We start from the raw sequence: 19,844 nt of genomic DNA, 5'->3' as shown, positions 1-19,844 counted from the left end.
AGGTTATGTAGATAGAACACAAAATAAATGAACAAGCAAATCAACATGAACCAATGAAAACCCAGAGAAGAGAGGGCAAGGCCCTGATTGGGGGAAGAGCATCTTACCCCCGACTCATCCACCTGAGGAGCCTCCGTTGGCTTTAAAATCAAAGACCTGTGTTAATGACTCGCACAAGTTATCACAGCGTTATCCCTTATACTTGCACACTTGAACGCAACGTCATCAACATGTTGAAGACGTACGCACGATTAAAGACTCACACTTAACCACACATACCATCACACTTAAAAAACGGACGTTGCGTTGGAGACCGACACACAACATTGTCTCGACACTTGACGTTTACACACCGCTTATGCAACATTGACAGACTGGACTCACGCACACCTAAATCACAACCCCTATGTAACATAACATTAACATCTTGAGACTAGGGGGCAGTATTTTGATGTTTGGATGAAAAACGTACCCAAATGAAACTGCCTATTTCTCAGGCCCAGAAGCTAGAATATGTATATATACGATAGAAAACACTCTAAAGTTTCCAAAACGGACAAAATATTGTCTGTGAGTATAACAGAACTGATATTGCAGGCAAAAACCTGAGGAAAATGCAACCAGGAAGTGCCTCTTATTTTGAAACCTCCCTGTTCCACTGCATGCCTATCATCCATTTAAAGGGATATCAACCAGATTCCTTTCCCTATAGCTTCCACAAGGTGTGTAAAGTCTTATCTGACACGCCAGGTGGATTAACAACAAGCTAAACTGTGTTTTGCTATATTGCACTTGTGATTTCATGAAAATTAAATGTTTTTAGTAATTTAATTTGAATTTGGCGCTCTGCAATTCAGCGGATGTTGACGAAAATGAAAATGAACCCGCTAAAGGAATCGGTGCGCCAAGAAGTTAAGGACACAAAGAACAGAATCTTAGCACTTTAAGCGTTTAAGACAACGTACAGTTCGGCTTAACAACTTCTATGCGGTGCTTCCGTTGCATTTAAGACCGGCATACAACATGAAGACCTGTAACACGTAAGGTAACGTTTAAGATTGAAATGCAACTTTATCACTCACTGTGTGATGGTAACGTGTGATCTTCGTGGCCGAAAAATAAAAGCTTGTGGCTTGACACATGGATCACGTTGGAACAATGTTTATGAAACAACATTTGACTGACGCAGATTCTTATTATGACGCTTATGGAAAGGACGGTTCCAAGCGTAACGTTAACCCGACTATAACAGTGTTGCTATAGCGACTGTCACACAACCCATATATAACCCATTCCTATCAATCAACAGGTCATACTAATAGTGCTTCTGTAACTTTGGTAACTAATAAACAACCTTTCCGCCACTCATATAATATCACTATAGGCTTTTGGCTTGTCATCAGTATATGATTCAGAACTCATTCAGAATTTGTACTTCAACCTTTCCAGTATGTCACTTAAGGAATACTGTTTTTGGGGATGTGTTAACATTGGACTAATGAAAAAATGAGCAAAATATCGTTTTTGAGTGCATTTTTCCTTTAAGTCTGAAAATCATCGATCTTACGCTAACTCACACTCTCAGTTTCTCCCACCCACAAATCCACACAAACACGCCGCACCGACACACATTTTGTAAAACATTACACACAAAATTTAATCATATTGTATTAGTCAAAACGCTTTAAAATGCAGCTGTCAACACCTATATGGAAAAACAGTATATTCCTCATCAAAACACCGCTGTGAAAACTGAGAGAACTGTGAGAGAAACTGTGAACCCCTGTACGCTTTCAGGTGTATGACTTCACAGCAACACTACAGGAACGACACTGAGTGATGTCATCAACAGGGGGACAGTAAGAGTAGAGTAACTCCAGACAGACACGGCTCCAGGTCATTCATCTCCCGCGGTGACTCACACTGAACAACAGGAACGCTCTGGGGTGCAGGAACGAGCAAAGCGTCACAACACGTGGAATAATTACGCTTGAGGAGGTTCTCTCGGTAATTTTGACGGAGCATACGTTCGGCATTGCCACGTCGCCGCAGACAAGCACCGAACATGTACACGCGAGACAAGTTTCGATGATGAGGAGGAGCTGTTAGTGATACCTGTCAGCGTCGCATGCAGCAAAAACCCCCATGCGAGTCAACGGTCAGTGCCCTGCATCAGAGTCGCTGCTAGAGGTCGCTCTCACAGCCCAGTGCGGAGAGAGTAAAAGAGATCAAGGTAGAGGGAGAGAGAGAGAGGGAGGATATAGAGAGGAGAGAGAGAGACAGAAAGAAGAGGGGGAGAGGAAGAGGGGAGGGAGAGGGCAGAGAGAGGAGGGAGAGAGAGAGGGTTTGGGGGGTAGGGAAAGAGGGAGACGTCATGCACCTGACTGAAGGCTACACACCTGGACCTGCTCTACAACATGAGCTCCGTTGGGAGCTTTAAGAGCTTCACTACATGGGAAGACAGAACAGAAGACAGAGACAATCACTCACAGAGACACAAACACATGATCAACAAAGAACCTCAGACTCAGCATTGATGGAACCACCAGAGATTACAGTCATCAGATCTGCTTATGGCATGGCTATAAGTGCTCTGTTTCTTCCGTGAGGCTCACACTGATTGTGAATTACTGTTAGTGAAGCCTGATGTGTTTCAACTTTTGACCCTGATCGAACTTTGATATTGATTGCGCTGCTTTAATTGTGTTCTGCTTAGGAAGAACTTCTGCTTAGGAAGAACACGCTGCAGAAAGAAATAGAATGTAAAAGTCAATCCAATATTAAATCGCCACTGTCTGTACATTCTATTCCATTCTATTTCTATGTTGCAGCATTGTGCCGGGTGAACAACATGCCCTAGCTGTGCTCTGAGCTTCAAGGCCATTCTGTCTGGAGGGGAAAATATACAAGGGAGGTGTGGCGAGAGAGAAGGGTCAAACTTCACAAAGGGTCACAAAAGGTCAGTGAGCAGGCGGACTGACCGGTGCGGGCCCATCGCCATTTGTGTGTGAGGGAGGGGGAGGGGGGGGGGGGGGAACGGGGTGAACACCTGACACTTTCCCAGCATGCTTCAGGAGAGGAGGTACACAGCCCACAGTGATTGGATAACAACAATCAGGCCACACGTGAAATGGGCAGCTATAGTATAGCCATGCGTGGACATAGATCCTAGATCAGAAGTTAAAACAGCCCAACTGAATGGAGTGTCTGATCTAGTCAGTCCTTAACTATCTGTGAAAGACAGTGAGGCAGAATGGAGGCATGCAAACCAACAGCCAATGGGAGATGGAATTGGGCACACACACACACACACACACACACACACACACACACACACACACACACACACACACACACAACATATGCATGTAAAACACAGAAAACACACATACCAGCTCTCACACAGAGTCATGCACTAACACATTCACATCCACATAAAACAGGAACACAGACACTGACACACTGACATATGGTGACTCCAGAGAAACAGCACTGAAAGTAGAGCAGAGAGAGAGAGAGAGACAGAGAGAGAGCAAGTGAGAGAGAGAGAGAGAGCAAGTGAGAGAGAGAGAGAGAGCAAGTGAGAGAGCGAGAGAGAGACAGAGAGAGAGAGCAAGTGAGAGAGAGAGAGAGAGAGAGACAGAGAGAGAGAGACAGAGAGAGAGAGAGACAGAGAGAGAGAGCAAGTGAGAGAGAGAGATAGCGAGACAGAGAGAGAGAGAGAGAGAGAGAGCAAGAGAGAGAGAGAGAGAGATAGCGAGACAGAGAGAGAGAGAGAGAGCAAGTGAGAGAGAGAGAGTGCGAGTGAGAGAGAGCAAGTGAGAGAGAGAGAGTGCGAGTGAGAGAGAGAGAGAGAGACAGAGAGAGAGAGAGAGAGAGAGAGAGAGAGCACGTGAGAGAGAGAGCACGTGAGAGAGAGAGAGAGAGAGCAAGTGAGAGAGAGAGAGCAAGTGAGAGAGAGAGAGAGTGCGAGTGAGTGCGATTGAGAGAGACAGAGAGAGAGAGAGAGAGAGAGAGAAAGAAAGAGAGGGAGAGAGAGATTGAGTGAGAGAGCGAGACAGGGAGAGAGAGAGCAAGTGAGAGAGAGAGAGTGAGAGAGCGAGACAGAGAGAGAGAGACAGAGACAGAGACAGAGAGAGAGAGAGAGAGAGAGAGAGAGAGAGAGAGTTGAGCAGTGCACTGTACACTGTACACACAGTACACTGCACCTATAATCTACTACGAAAATGTGTGAGTGAGTGTTTGTTTTAATTGACAACGGGTACATGTGACATGCACTGACATACTGTATGTACATTATTGACATTGTGTACTGTATGCACACTGCACGGTGCTGCATGTGACTTAAGAGAGTGTTTGGGTTAGTACAGTTAACTTAGTCGCAGTAGCTTTTCAACAGAGCACTACCCAACAAGGCTACGCAGGGAACGTTTCAGCGGTAGTCTGCTACGGTAGTTCTAAGTAGAAGTCATCCACCGTTTGACCCTGTCTTGACAGACTAACTCAACCAGGCCAAAGCACAGACAGATCCTGAAGCACGGTCAACAGACATCCCTCTAACTTTGCTTAATAGTTACATCATCTCAAAACATTTCTTTACAAACGCCTGTTTGTTTTTTTTGTTGTTGCCCCAAAACTGACAAAACGTTCGATGACTCATTTTGAGTTTCGTAATGCATTATCAGTGTGAAGGGATTCGCGAAGACAAACGTTGTTTACGCAACAAAAATAATAATAATACAGGGATGAGTTGGATCAATGCCATACTTGCCTCTACAAGTTTCTATGGAAACAGAGTGAACACGAGTAACAGGGTTAGACGACCAAGCGGATGCAACAGCAATATCGCACGGCTCGTAAACCATCTATCGATCGCCATGGTTACAGCGTGTGGGACACCTCTGGTGGGAAACGTCCCGGTGCACCGAGGCATCGTAACACTCGCTTCAACAATAAAACAATCAAACATTTCACCACGTCGTACCATACCACACATTAGGAATGCATTGCACACGGCCCGAGTGTCAGAATAAACAGAAGCTGCTGTACAACGGAGGTCAGGGGGTTCATTTTAATAGCGACGGTACATGTTTTCATCAGACAGGAGAGTACAAGACAGGAATTACAAGAAGACTGAAGCCGTACAGAGAAAGCCAATAGAACCACTAGCAGACTGAAAACCAATGGAGTATATATTGCCGAACAGAATATCGTTTGAAACACATAAGCAGTATATTTCCTAATATAGCGATCTGAATCAGTTTCCCTGTAAGTATGAAGTGATTTAGCAGTTTAGTACCAACTAGCTAACACTAGGGGGCACTGTGGGCCTAATGTAAAATAATATAGAATCCACGAGGGGAGAGGGAGACTGACGTGAGGAAGACGCTGGGATTTACTCTCCCGGTCTCATGTTCACTCGACGTAAATCTAAGCGTCTTCCTCAACCTCGGGACACTCTTAGGGATAATGCTGGTGCTACTGGCATTCTGGCTTCATTGTAAGGCTTCAGTTTCACAGAAGAGACAGAAAAGGTAGTACTTACGTTCACTTCAGTGATAGCAATATCAACGACGCTACCAACTACAATTAAGGCATCAAACGTGTTCCACGCATCAGTGAAATAGTGCTGTTACGGAAAGCCACAACACACACGGGGATGAGAGGGGGAGGAGAATAGAGAGAGAAGAGGAGTACAGTGTGTGGATAGGAGCATGTAAGGGAGGCAGCAGGGAGGGCCAGAGAAGGAGAGAAGACAGACAAAGAGAAAAGAAGCCATCAAGACCTGAATAATCAATAACAGAGAGAGTTGCCGACAGAGGCCCCTTTGGTAGCAGAGGAGCCGAAGTCAGCAGAAACAGCAGCCCATATAACCTAGGAACAGGGGTGTATTCAGTGAGGTGAAACGTCCAGAACGTTCCCTTTCCCTTTAGAAAATGCTACATCACAAATGAACTCCTCCACACCGCGTTTACAGTCATTACCCAAATTGTTGGCACCCCTTGGTAAAGATGAGCTTACGGAAAATATGAAGAGAGATCTCTTCGGAGACACACACCAGTGGTGGGTTCTGTCGTTGAAAGAAGGATGCATAGAAGAGAACCTCGTACCTACTGTCAAATATGGTGGTGGATCTTTGATGTTATGGGGACATTTTTGCTTCCACTGGTCCTGGGGCCCTTGTTAAGGGGAACGGGAGCATGAACTTTTCCAAGTACCAGGACATTTTAGCCAAACACCTGGTGGCCTCTGCCGGGAGGCTGGATCTTCCAACCAGACAATAACCCGAGGCACACATCAAAAATCCACAAAGAAATCGTTAATTGACCACAAAACCTTGCGTTTCAGGCCACCGTATTAGGGCAAAAAGGCCTTTTGAGATATGTAATGTATTGCCGTAAAGAATTATAAAGAGAACATTTGCCTAGGAACTCACTTGGTGAAGGCCGCAGGACTGAAAATGAACTAATTCAATGTATCTGTCACTAGCAAATGCAGTCATGGGTGGTAACTCTACAATTCAGTGGAAAAGGCAAAGGAAAGATTATATTGTAGGCGTCGCTTAGTGGGGGCGTTACTCAAAATCTGGACCACCCACAGGGTCACAGTGACTCTATTGTTTTGAGTAATGACTCCTCAAAAGTTTTGAGTAGTGTTGACAGTTTACAGTGTAGGCGGGGGTTAAGTGGTGAGGTTTAATACGAAAATACTCTATTACCTTAACTCGTACTGAGCTACTGGCGTCATTTCAGTTACTTTCAAACGATATCTGCATGTTAAGTGCATCTACTCCAATGTACGACAGTATTGTCAACGACTGGGTGTAATACAAATGTGTATGTGATCTATAAATGTTACTCTGTTAGAAAGTTAGGGAGATCACTTGTTAGTGTTTCAGAGACATGCTCCAGTAGGTGACAGTCACACACACGCAGAGAGAGAGAGAGAGAGAGAGAGAAAAAGAGAGAGAGAGAAAATGAGAAAGAGAGAGAGAGAAAAAGAGTGAGAGAAAAAGAGAAAGAGAGAGAGTGAGTGAGTGAGAAAAATGTATGTATGTCTGTGTGCAGGTGTGTGTCCTTACCCTGGGTTTGAAGGCGATGAGTTTGAGCACCATCTCCGCAGTGAAAACAGCAGTGAAGACCATGTTGAGGATGTCCATCACATAGTTAAATGTCGCAGACTGGCCATAGTGCTACAGACAGGAGAGTGGTAGAGAGGGACGGAGGGAGGGAGGGAGGAACAGATAGACAGAGACAGAAACAGACAGACAGACAGACAGACAGACAGACAGACAGACAGACAGACAGACAGACAGACAGACAGACAGACAGACAGACAGACAGACAGACAGATAGAGATAGAGATAGAGATAGACACAGGCAGACAGAGATAGACACAGAGAGACAAAGATAGATAGACAGAGACAGACAAAGATAGAGACAGACAAAGATAGAGACAGAGATAGATAGACAGAGACAGACAAAGATAGAGACAGAGACAGACAAAGATAGAGACAGAGATAGACAGACAGAGATAGACACAGACAGACAGAGACAGACAGAGATAGACAGACAGAGACAGACAGAGATAGACACAGACAGAGATAGACAGACAGACAGACAGATAGAGACAGACAGACAGACAGACAGACAGACAGACAGACAGACAGACAGACAGACAGACAGACAGACAGATAGAGATAGAGATAGACACAGGCAGACAGAGATAGACACAGAGAGACAAAGATAGATAGACAGAGACAGACAAAGATAGAGACAGAGACAGACAAAGATAGAGACAGAGATAGATAGACAGAGACAGACAAAGATAGAGACAGAGACAGACAAAGATAGAGACAGAGATAGACAGACAGAGATAGACACAGACAGACAGAGACAGACAGCGATAGACAGACAGAGACAGACAGAGATAGACACAGACAGAGATAGACAGACAGACAGACAGACAGACAGACAGACAGACAGACAGACAGACAGACAGACAGACAGACAGAGATAGACAGACAGACAGACAGACAGATAGAGACAGACAGACAGACAGACAGATAGAGACAGACAGAGAGGGGTGGACGTAGAGAATGTGTAGATGTAAGTGCCAGATATTGTACAGAAGAATAAAGAGGTTTTACAAAGCACTAGGAAGCTGAGATGCTGGCTCAGGAGTTGTACTGCAGGGGATTGCCTAACAGTGAATGCTGCTACACGACTAGGGCTTTATGAATGGGTCGGGTTGAGCTTCTTCCTACCTGCACAGCCAGGCAGAGTGTGTTGAGCATGATGAGGACGAACATGATGTACTCAAACCCGGTGGAGTTGACCACGTACCAGAACTTATACTGGTAGGGGTTCTTAGGGATGTACCTCCTCAACGGATGGGCCTTCAGGGCATACTCCACACACTGACGCTGTAGAACACACGGGGAGGCAGGTAGCCTAGTGGTTAGAGCGTTGGGCCAGTAACCCGAAAGGTTGCTGGATCGAATCCCTGAGCTCTGCCCCTGAACAAGGCCGTTCACCCACTGTTCCCTTTTAGGCTGTCATTGTAAATAAGAATTTGTTCTTAACTAACTTGCCTAGTTAAATAAAGGTTACATTTAAAGAAAACTATTGAACACACATGGTTATACACTACATACCTGTACACATAGTATAGAGTACTAAAGCAATAAGGCACGAGGGGGTGTGGTATATAGGCAATAAACCTGTTCTTACGCACGACGCAAAGCCGAGTGCCTGGATACAGCCCTTAACCGTGGTATATTGGCCATATACCCCCCAGGTGCCTTACTGCCACCATAAACTGGTTACCAACGTAATTAAAACAATGAAAATGATTTTTTTTTTGTCATACCCATGGTATAAACTGGGTGGTCTGTTATAAACTGGGTATTTCGAGCACTGAATGCTGATTGGTTGACAGCCGTGGTATATCAGAACGTACACCAAGGGTACAACAAGAAAGTTATTTTTACTGCTCTAATTGTGTCGGTAAAGAGTTTATTATAGCAATAAGGCTCCTCTGGGGTTTGTGATATATGACCAATATACCACGGCTAAGGGCAGTGTCCAGGCACTCCGCATTGCGTTGTGCATAAGAACATCCCTCAGCCGTATATATTGGCCATATACACCCCCCTCCCCCAGGGCCTTACTGCTTAAATATACCACGGCTTTCAGCCAATCAGTATTTAGGGCTCGAACCACCCGGTTTATAAACATAGCAACACACTCAGCAACACACTCAGCAACACACTCAAACGTAGCAACACACTCAGAACACTTACCCAGTGTGGGAGACCTGCTAGTCTAGACATGTAGTGCCACACAACGCATAGTCACACATAGACACACAGACACACACGTAGACACCGCATGAACACACACACACACACACGTGTTCACGAACACACACGCACGCCCAGGGAATTGTGTGTCTAACCTGGTTCTTATCCAGCTCACAGTTCTTGTACTCTTTCTCTCCCTGCTCCTGGAACGTAACGATGACGAAACCCACAAAGATGTTCATCATGAAGAAGGCGATGATGATGATGTAGATGATGAAGAAGATGGAGATCTCGATGCGGTAGTTGTAGATGGGACCCAGGTTCTCCCTGTTCGAGTCTATGGCCTTGTAGAGCAACCTGAAAGAGAGAGAAAAAGAGAAAAAGAGAGCGATAGATAGAGGGAGAGAAATAGAGAGAGCGAGAGAGAAAGAAAAAGAGAGAGAGGGAGAGAGAGAAAGAAAGAGAGCGTGAGAAAGAGAAAGAGATAGAGGTAAAGAGCGAGAGAGAGAAATAGAGAGAGCGAGAGAGAAAGAAAAAGGGAGAGAGAGATAGAGAGAAAGAAAGAAAGAGAGTGTGAAAAAGAGAGAGAGAAAGAGAGAGAGGGAGAGAGATAGATAGAAAGAAAGAGAGCATGAGAAAGAAAAAGAGAAAGAGAAAAAGTGCGTGTGAGAGCGAGAACACACATTTGTTTACCTTCTGGGGGTTTTTTTATACACAAAAGGCAAAAATATGAAGGTGTATTATATTGTATATGGGTGTATAATATGAGTGGGTGTGTCTTACGAAGGCCAGCCCTCGAAGGTAGACACCGTGAACAGAGCCATCATGGCCATGAGCACGTTGTCAAAGTTGAACTCGCTGTTGTGCCACACTCTCTTATGGACGAACGGCTGGTTCACGTCCCCGTCCTTATAAAGGATGTAGGTGCCCCTGGGAGGTTAGAGGTCAAGAGGACACAGGGGTTAGAGGGCAGCGGTCCGGATATAGGACTCGTCCTATGATGTACCGTATGTAAAGAACATGAATATTGTGGATGTTGTAAATATGTTTGTCTACGCGCAACGCGCTCAAAGACGCTGCGGAACACCTTACTGTACAGTAAGTGTAAGTATTTCTGATACAAAGTGAAGGGTGTCAGTTTGCTGTGTGTAGATGGACAAAGGCATCAAAAAACAACTGACTTGCAATCGTCGGGGCCAGACTTGGCTTCGTCCGTGCAGCGGTAAAACTTCCCCTGCAAAGCAAACACAACACTTTCCTCGAAACGGTACGGCTACAAAACGAACCCTCAACCCTCAGGTGTCAAACGTCTAGGTTTGGGGATTTACTGAAAGCTACGATGCCATTGACATCACAACCCGTGTTACGGTGCTGATCTTAGAGCCGGGTGTTACGGTGTTGACCTTGAAGAGCTGCACCCCTATGCAGGCGAACATGAACTGCAGCAGCGTGGTGACGATCATGATGTTACCGATGGTCCTGATGGCCACGAACACACACTGGACCACGTGCTGCAGGGGTCAAAAGTTCAAAGGTTAGCAGCTATCGAACAGTGCGAAGGCATTACGTTGACGAAAGGTCAATGTACGTCAAATACGTAGGAAGAAGGAGGCACAGCGACGACACAGTTCTAGAAAGTCGTTTTTAAAAAACCCTGTACAGGTTTTCAGCAACAAACTGTCCCAAGCCCACTGCACTTGTTCTACGAATACTACGGCAAGGAATATGGTACTGAAAGAGAAGGAGTAGGACGTATAATGTTTTAGGATGAGGCACTACTGTACCTTGAGGCCCTTGGCTCGGTTGATGGCCCTCAGGGGCCTGAGCACTCGCAGGACTCTCAGAATCTTCACCACAGAGATGGCGGAGGACCTAAAGGACATCACAGGAACTCCCCGTCAGAAACCAACTCGCCCTCTCTAAACGCAACCGTTCATTGCCATAATCAAACTTGACCGTGTCCATAAAATATTTTTAAAAACATGACGTGTTAGGACGGGAAAAGGAACAGAGGGCGAGGGACAATGGGCGAGGGACATGAGGATGAAGACAGAGAGAGAGAGAGAGAGAGAGAGTGAGATGTGTGGGCGGAGGGTAGCAGCAGGTACTGACTGGATGCAGAAGGAGACCAGGGAGACCCCCACCACCAGCAGATCCAGCAGGTTGAAGGTGTTCCTACAGAACGCCCCTTTATGGAGGAACGCTCCGTATGTGGTCATCTGGGGGGAAGGGCACAGCGAGTTAGACGGGGTAGCAGACGCTGAGAAAATGCACAGAAATACACACATCGACACGCACATTCGCACACACACACGGGGACACACACGAGCACACAAATACACAGTGGTACACCGCAGGACAGACAGAAACACCTACACAGGTATATATAGTGGTAGAAACACTCACTCCCCTCAAACCCACATACAGTATTTCCACACGCTTGCAGAACACTCTATTTCAGGGTGGCGAGCTCAGACTCAGTAAAACAGGAAGTTAGCAGCTACCGTCACCACCCCCCGCGGCACCGTGGTACATGAATGTAGTAGTAAGTCATTCACTTCACAATCGGCTAATAACAGGGTCACCCGCGACAACAAAACGTGCAGTTTGTTGCCGCGCTGAGGACGAATATTACATCTACTACCGGAGAGAAATGACAGGGTTGAACAGCCTACCGGTTGGAAAACCCCATGCCCTTACTGACACATTCATGTAGGGCCGTTTCCCTTAAAGCACATTCCTTCATGTTCTTTAACAGCTCACAGTCTAAAGGGGTAATAGAGCAGCTCCACTTTAAAAAAAAAAAAATGTCAGACTTCAGCAGGCAGAAAAGTAAACAACGCAGCGAAAGGAAGTCTTGTTCAAATCATAAAAGAAAAGGATTCATCGTCCTGAGTGCGTGTAAATGTAGAGACCAGCTGGCGCTAGCGGAAAGCACTGCTAACGCAGCAGGATCAAACTGAGCTGGGTCGTGTTCATTCGGCACCAAACGGGAAAAGAAATAACTGAAACGGGGAAGGACTATCTGAACTGGTCCAATACGAAACTCTAGTTTCCCGCACTCCGTTGCAAAACATGTTGCTACGGTGAGCCGTAATGAATACGACCCGCAACAGGACTGAGCAGGGTTGGGCTGCCCTCTCAAGGGTTCTGAAGGAAACCCTACATTTCTAAGCACTCAGTCAATCTGGGGAAGCCCATGCTCCACATGAACATGGTTGGTTTGCCCCCTCTTTTATGGCTCAGTATCTGAATAGCGGTCAGTCGGTATGAAACAGAAGCATGGAGTCGGCTTTGACTGGAGATGGCCTTAGATGTTTGTTTATAACCCCCCCCCCAAATGACATCCAGGTCAAAATATCAGTCGAAGCTACATCTCTTAAACGGCACATTGATATCTCTTTCCTTTGCACAAAGTGTCGCATCATTTTTGGAGAGGTGCACAAAAATAGTGTCGTCGGGTCAAAATTCCAAAACCTTTTCAACTCATTGTTGACTTTTCCAAACGTGACAAACATGATGACACCAATCGGGGTTGGTTTGTGCCTTTGATTCCTTCATGGATTATTCGTTTCCTGATTAGCGGGAATTGAACAACTTGTGTGTTAGTTAGTGTGTGTAGTGCTAGTAAGTAATGATGAAGGTCGAGGGGCGCGTTCGTAAATTCACTCTGGCTATCTACTCCGATTTCAGAGCACTCTCGTCTGAGTGTGCCAGAGCACAGAATAACTGATTCATTAACGAACGCTCAACACCCGTTGAATATGGCCGGTGTCTGTAAACATTGTCAAAAAAGCTTAACAAAATTGTTGCCAGCAGCACAGTTACAGCCACCAAAGCTCTGGATAACATGAAAACAGCCTAACCAGCTCTGCTGGGTGGGGTGAGTAAAATGGTCAAGAGTGAGGTGTTCTCTTATTTATGTCTGGAAGTAGCTAGCAAGCTAGCTAACTTTAGCAAGCTAGCTAACTTTAGCCAGTTAGCTTGGGTACTTGTGCCGTATTGAGTTCATAACGCTCGGATCAACCCTACTCCTCGGGCCGGAGCGTCCAGCGTGAGCCTTCTAAACGCTCCGAGAGAGGAACGCTCTGAATTTACTGAAGGACAATCTGACAACGCTCTGAATCTTACGAACGCCCAGAGCGCACTCTGGCACTCCAGAGTGAATTTACACGGAACACACCCTAGATGTTTTGGTAGTTAAAAGAGGTGCCATGGAGTAAAAACAGAAAGAATAGAAAAGGAAAAGTGAAACGAGGCAGGTAGTACCGCGGTGGCAGCAGGTGACACACAAGGAGAGAGTGCAGCAAGGCTCTCTGTCGTCACAAGCGAGAGTTACCTTCAACATGATCTCAAATGTAAACATGCTAGTGAAGACATAATCTGCATAGCCTAGGACCTGGAAGGCAACCAGACGTTGGGAGTGTTACCGTGGGGGGGTCAGTTAGTTGACAGCACAGAGAGGCGGACACAGGCCATTTACCTTCAACAGGATCTCAACAGTAAAGATAGCCGTGAAAGCATAGTCAAAGTAACCAAGTATCTGCAAAAAGCAACGGACATGTTTAACATGGGTTATACAGGTTACGCAAGTACGTTCATCAGAGACATTCGAAGAAAAACAAGTTAGCGTGGGAAACCCATGTGTGCAGGAAAGAGCATAGGAAATGACTTAGTATGCATAAACCAAACAATCCACAGTTTTCGTATACGTGAATAAACATCGGTGTATATTACAATACATTTCAAAATGCAGTATATATTCATTATATCATTTCATTACGAGCACCAGCACAACGTCATCCACCGACAATCACAATGACATTGTGCAGCTTGAGGTTACGTTATAATGGTGAATATACATAATGATTCCAAAGTCATTGAACCTGCTGCCTAAGAGGATCATGGGAGAAACTTCAGGAAAAGTGTTATCATTACCGTTAACGTCACTCTTAACCAACTAAATCCTTAAATATGAATACAAAAAAAACGTAAAATAAGCAATAAATATCACAAATCAATACAGAATGTATCTTTACTATGTACTACTATGTAGCGTAACAATTGAAACTGTCTACTGTGTGTTCCCATATATATGACCCAACATTATTCGAATGTAGACAAGAAGGTTCCTGTACTTACGATGTTGCGTGCGGAGAAGTTGCGTATGGGGTCCTCTGCAGCGAGGGAGACAGAGCTGAGCATGATGAAGACCAGGATGAGATTGGTGAAGATGTGGTGGTTGATGAGTCTATGACATCCCACCCGGATCCTGAGGAGAACGACAGAAAACGCACACACCTGCTTCAGAGAGCTCAGAAAAGTGTGCGTGCGTCCGTCTGTCTGTCTGCGCGCATGCGTGCGTGCGTGTGTGTGTGTGTGTGTGACCTACGGGTTGGTCTTGCTGAAGATGAAGAAAGCGCTGCCGTCAGGGATGGGGGTGATCTTCTCCTTCTTAACCAGCTCAGAGATGGCTGGGCGTGGCCCTGCTGGAACCTCTGGCTCCTCCTCCTCCTCTGCTGCACAGACAGACACACACACAGTGAGAGAGATAGACCACACACACAGACGTGCACTTGTTTACGGACACACACACACACACACAGGCCTGTACCTGCAGCATTCTCCTCTTCCTCCTCCACTGGTGCCTGTATCCCAAAAAAAAGCAAACGTGATGAGAAGTTGTATACAATGATGCTGAATGAACCTGAACCACAATATGTCTGGGGGTGGAGTTCTACCTCTTCCTTTTTCTCGTCCTTTTTGTCTCCTGGAGCGTTGAGAGACTCTGCGTCTGCCAGGTTGTCCACAGCGATAGCCAAGAAGACGTTCAGCAGGATGTCTGAGCGAAGTGTTCCGTCAAGGACAGAACCTGAACTCATCTCCTGTACCGTAGTGTGGTCCATGGCTAGAGCAACACACTCATATGCGCTATTCAGAAAAGTCCAGAAATGTTTGTTGTAATAATGACGGAAGAACGGACCCCAGAGATCTATACTGACTACATAATTTTTTTTTTTTTAAACGGGGTTGTGTTTGCAAGACTACATCTCTGTTCATAAGAACATAACAACTTGTCATTTGTCTCTATCCACCCTGGTTGTCACGCCCTGGTCTTAGTATTTTGTGTTTTCTTTATTATTTTGGTTAGGCCAGGGTGTGACATGGGTTAATTATGTGGTGTGTTTTGTCTTGTTTTTTTTTGTAGGTATTGGGATAGTGATATAGTGGGGTTATCTAGAATAGTCTATGGCTGTCTGGAGTGGTTCTCAATCAGAGGCAGGTGTTTATCGTTGTCTCTGATTGGGAACCATATTTAGGCAGCCATATTCTTTGAGTGTTTCGGTGGTGATTGTTCCTGTCTCTGTGTTTGTTTGCTCCAGATAGGCTGTTTAGGTTTTCGCGGTACGGTTCTTGTTGTGTATTGTTCGTGTTTCATCTTCATTAAAGATGTATCGAATTAACCACGCTGCATTTTGGTCCGACCCTTGTTACACCTCATCTTCAGAGGAGGAGATAGAAGAAAACCGTAACACTGGTAGACCATATCCAGAAAGGAGAATCTGTTTAACTAGGGGAAATTAGTTTGCGGTCAAGTCACATCCAATCAGATTGTGATTATCAGGGCTCAGAGAGACAGCGATGATAGGATGAGTGTGGCAAGGAAAGGATACAGTTTCCGCAGATGAAGAGGATAATGAAGTAGAAGGAGACGATCATCCCCGAGGAAGAAGGGCCGCCGTACGCCATGATGCCGTCATACATCACAGCGTTCCAGTCTTCACCTGTCAGGATCTGGCCACAACACACCCAAATGCACTCGATCATTTTGGATGCGACACACATGGAGGACCTATAATTCACATGCGATTCTATGGAAACACATACAGCATTCACTAGTAACAAGATGGCCTGTTTCTAGTTCCCAGCCCACTTTGCAGTATTACACTACCGGTCTAAAGTTTTAGAACACCAACTCAATCAAGAGTTTCTTCATTTTTAACTATTTTCTACATTGTAGGATAATAGTGACAACATCACAACTAGGAAATAACATATATGGAATCATGTAGTAACCAAAAAAGTGTTAAACAAATCAAATTATTTGTTTATATTTGAGATTCTTCAAATAGCCACCCTTTGCCTTGATGACAGCTTTGCACAGTCCCAACAGGACAAGATCAATACCGATGTTCATTGATTACAGCTCAGCCTTCAACACTGTAGTGCTCTCATAGCTCATCACTAAGCTCAGGTCCCTGGGTCTGAACACCTCCCTGTGCAACTGGGACATGGACTTCCTGACGGGCTGATCCCAAGTGGTGAAAGTAGACAACAACACCTCTGCCACGCTAATCCTCAACACACGTGCTCAACCCCTTCTGTACTCCCTGTTCACCCATTACTGCGTGGCCACGCACGTCTCCAACGCAATCATCAAGTTTGCTGACAACACAACAGTGGTAAACCTGACTACCAACAATGATGGGAAAGCCTACAGGGAGGAGGTGAGAGCCCTGGCAGAACGGTGCCAGGAAAATAACCTCTCCCTCAACATCAACAAAACGAAAGAGCTGATCGTGGACTACAGGGCACCGATTGGTCGAAAATAAATATACATTTGAGCGTGGTGAAATTATAAATTAGGCTTTGGATGGTGTATCAATACACCCAGTCACTACAAAGATGCAGGTGTCCTTCCTAACTCAGTTGCCGGAGAGGAAGGAAACTGCTCAGCGATTTCACCATGAGGCCAAAGGTGACTTTAAAACAGTTACAGAGTTTAATGGCTGTGATAGGAGAAAACTGAGGATGGATCAACAACATTGTAGTTACTCCAAAATACTAACCTAAATGGCAGTGAAAAGAAATAAGCCTGTACTGAATAAAAACATTCCAAAACATACATCCTGTTAGCAAAAAGGCACTTATTAATACAAAAAAATGTGGTCAAGTAATTCACTTTTTGTCCTGAATACAAAGCTTTATGTTTATGGCAAATCCAAAACAACACACATAAAAACATTCCAAAAACATGCATCCTGTTAGCAAAAAGGCGCTTTTAATACAACAAAAAATGTGGTAAAGTAATTAACTTTTTTTCCTGAATACAAAGCTTTATGTTTGTGGCAAATCCAAAACAACACATCATTGAGTACCACTCATCATATTTTCAAGCATGGTGTTGGTGCCATCATGTTATGGGTATGCTTGTGATTGGCAAGGACTACAGAGTTTTTTTTAGGATAAAAATAAAATGAATAGAGCTATAAGCACAGGTAAAATCCTAGAGGAAAACTTGGTTCAGTCTGCTTTCCAACAGACACTGGGAGACAATTCACCTTTCAGCAGGACAATAACCTAAAACACAAGGCCAAATCTACACTGGAGTTGCTTACCAAGACAATATTGTATGTTTCTGAGTGGCTGAGTTATAGTTTTGACTTAAATCGGCTTGAAAATCGATGGCATGACTTGAAAATGGCTTTCTAGCAATGATCAACAATCAACTTGACAGAGCTCGAAGACTTTTAAAAATAATCATTGTACAATCCAGGTGTGCAAAACTCTTAGAGGCTTACCCAAAAAGACACACAGCTGTATTTGCTTCTATAAAGTATTAACTGAGAGGTTGTGGATACTTACAGTATTTAAATGAGATATTGCTGTACTTCATTTTTCGAAATACATGTTTTCACTTTGTCATTATGGGGTATTGTGTGTACGTAGATGGGTGAGACAAAACATCTATTTAATCCATTTTGAATTCAGGCTGTAACACAACAACATGTGTAATAAGTCCAGGTGTGTGAAGACTTTCTGAAGGTGCTGTACATAGTGTCATTGACCACTGGTCACCTTAATAATGTTTGCTTACTGTTTTACCCACTTCATATGTATAAACAGTATTCTAGTCATGGCTCGTCCTATATAACTACTGCTGTTCACACCTTTTCTATTCATATAGTGTCCATACTGTCGATACACACCATATTCTATTATATTCTGGTCTCAGACACTGCTCATTGCGATATTTCTTCATTTCTTTATTTTTTGTACAAATGTTTTTGATTACGTGTTTATTTTTGTATATATTTTTTTGTATTGCTAGGTATTACTGCATTGTTGGAGCTCGAACCACAAGAATTTCGCTGCACCTGCGACAACATCGGCAAATCTGTGTATGCGACCAATACACTTGGATTTGATTAGTACACCATAACATTCTACTATAGTTTATATAACACGCCATAGACAGACAATGGGGCATATTACTCTACTAACTTCCTGTAAAACACAGCATACAGGGAAAACAAACAAGAGTCCGGCTACGGCTAGCCCAGTGGACCAGTCAAGTGTAAATGCCTTTAAATGCCTTTGACGTTATTTGGCTCAAGCGTTAACCCACCAGCTGTGGGAAAATGCATTGAAAACATCGGGAGCATTACTTTATTCACTGCAAACGGCGATCAGTGTTTATGTAGTGGCCATGGTTGCTCGTGGTTACGTTAGGAGGTAGCCCAGCCTGTGACTTCAAAAACCAGTGTCGGCCCTCGGCATAGGGGGAATTTCCTCTTGGTGTAATGGTCAAGACATTGGTTTCTCTCGTGGGAGACCCGGGTTCACTGGGCTAGTCCCCCCCTGTCTGGGTGTCATCATCAGGAGGCTCTCCTTAAATACAACATTCGCTAAATATACATGTAGGTAACTCATGAGGTTCTATATATATATATATGAGAGAGAGAGAGAGAGAGAGAGAGAGAGAGAGAGAGACTCTCTCTCTCTCACTGTACTGTTCACCCACCTGAAACACAGTGAGCAGTGCCTGGGGGAAGTTATCGAAGGTGCTCCTCTTGGTCTGCGTCTCGTCGAAGTTGAACTTGCCCCCGAACACCTGCATACCCAGCAGGGAGAAGATGATGATGAAGAGGAAGAGCAGGAGCAGCAGGGAGGCGATGGACTTCATGGAGTTGAGCAGCGACGCCACCAAGTTACTGAGAGACTGCCAGTGGCTGGACAACACAGAGAAGGGGGGGTTTAGACAAAATTACACACACATAAACAAACAGATTTGTTTTCACACTTTAGTCTGGCCAAAGAGCATAAACAAACACGACATACGCCCAAATCAAATCAAATTGTATTTTTGTCACATGCGCCGAATACAACAGGTGTAGACCTCTGTAGACCTCACAGTGAAGTGCCTACTCACAAGCCCTTAACCAACAGTGCAGTTTTAAGAAGATAAAAAAAGTGTTAAGTAAAAAACATTTTCTGAAAGTATTTAGGCTTGCCAACACACACACAACATGCACACACATGCCTACTGACGTCACACACACATTCACCACATACGCTGCTGCTACTGCTCAGTCTACTATCTATCCTGCTGCCTAGCCAATTTACCCCTATCTACAGTGCCTTCAGAAAGTATTCATACCCCTCGACTTATTTCACATTTTGCTGTGTTAGAGCCCGCATTCAGAATGGATCTACACACAATAACTCATTAATGATGAATTAAAAAAAACATGTTTTT

At 44.7% G+C, this 19,844-nt stretch overlaps 1 protein-coding gene across 6 annotated transcripts in view; it reads right to left on the bottom strand.

Annotated features, from left to right (window-relative positions):
- The window catches only part of cacna1da (calcium voltage-gated channel subunit alpha1 Da), a 124,822-nt gene that overhangs the window by 33,177 nt on the left and 71,801 nt on the right, over positions 1-19,844 (bottom strand). For 2 of the 6 annotated variants that reach the window (XM_090205265.1, XM_090205266.1), the window contains exons 1-9: positions 11,417-12,642; positions 11,089-11,176; positions 10,708-10,815; positions 10,486-10,538; positions 10,088-10,234; positions 9,460-9,661; positions 8,267-8,425; positions 7,082-7,192; positions 5,546-5,629 (exon numbers count right to left, since the gene is read on the bottom strand). In XM_090205265.1, the coding sequence (XP_090061391.1) occupies positions 5,546-5,629; positions 7,082-7,192; positions 8,267-8,425; positions 9,460-9,661; positions 10,088-10,234; positions 10,486-10,538; positions 10,708-10,815; positions 11,089-11,176; positions 11,417-11,604 (1,140 nt within the window). In that variant the 5' untranslated portion in view covers positions 11,605-12,642. Of the gene's footprint in view, positions 1-107; positions 141-5,545; positions 5,630-7,081; positions 7,193-8,266; positions 8,426-9,459; positions 9,662-10,087; positions 10,235-10,485; positions 10,539-10,707; positions 10,816-11,088; positions 11,177-11,416; positions 12,643-13,787; positions 13,848-14,446; positions 14,577-14,696; positions 14,824-14,918; positions 14,953-15,045; positions 15,147-15,978; positions 16,100-19,109; positions 19,318-19,844 lie in introns of those variants that run through there. The other 4 variants (XM_090205267.1, XM_090205268.1, XM_090205269.1 and 1 more) reach the window with 3 other exon arrangements.

This window comes from Oncorhynchus mykiss, chromosome 17 (assembly GCF_057628025.1).
Source record: "Oncorhynchus mykiss isolate SJ-2025 chromosome 17, ASM5762802v1, whole genome shotgun sequence".
Taxonomy (NCBI): domain Eukaryota; kingdom Metazoa; phylum Chordata; class Actinopteri; order Salmoniformes; family Salmonidae; genus Oncorhynchus; species Oncorhynchus mykiss.
The sequence above is the reverse complement of the archived record's forward strand: the minus strand, read 5'-3'. Positions and strand labels throughout refer to the sequence as shown.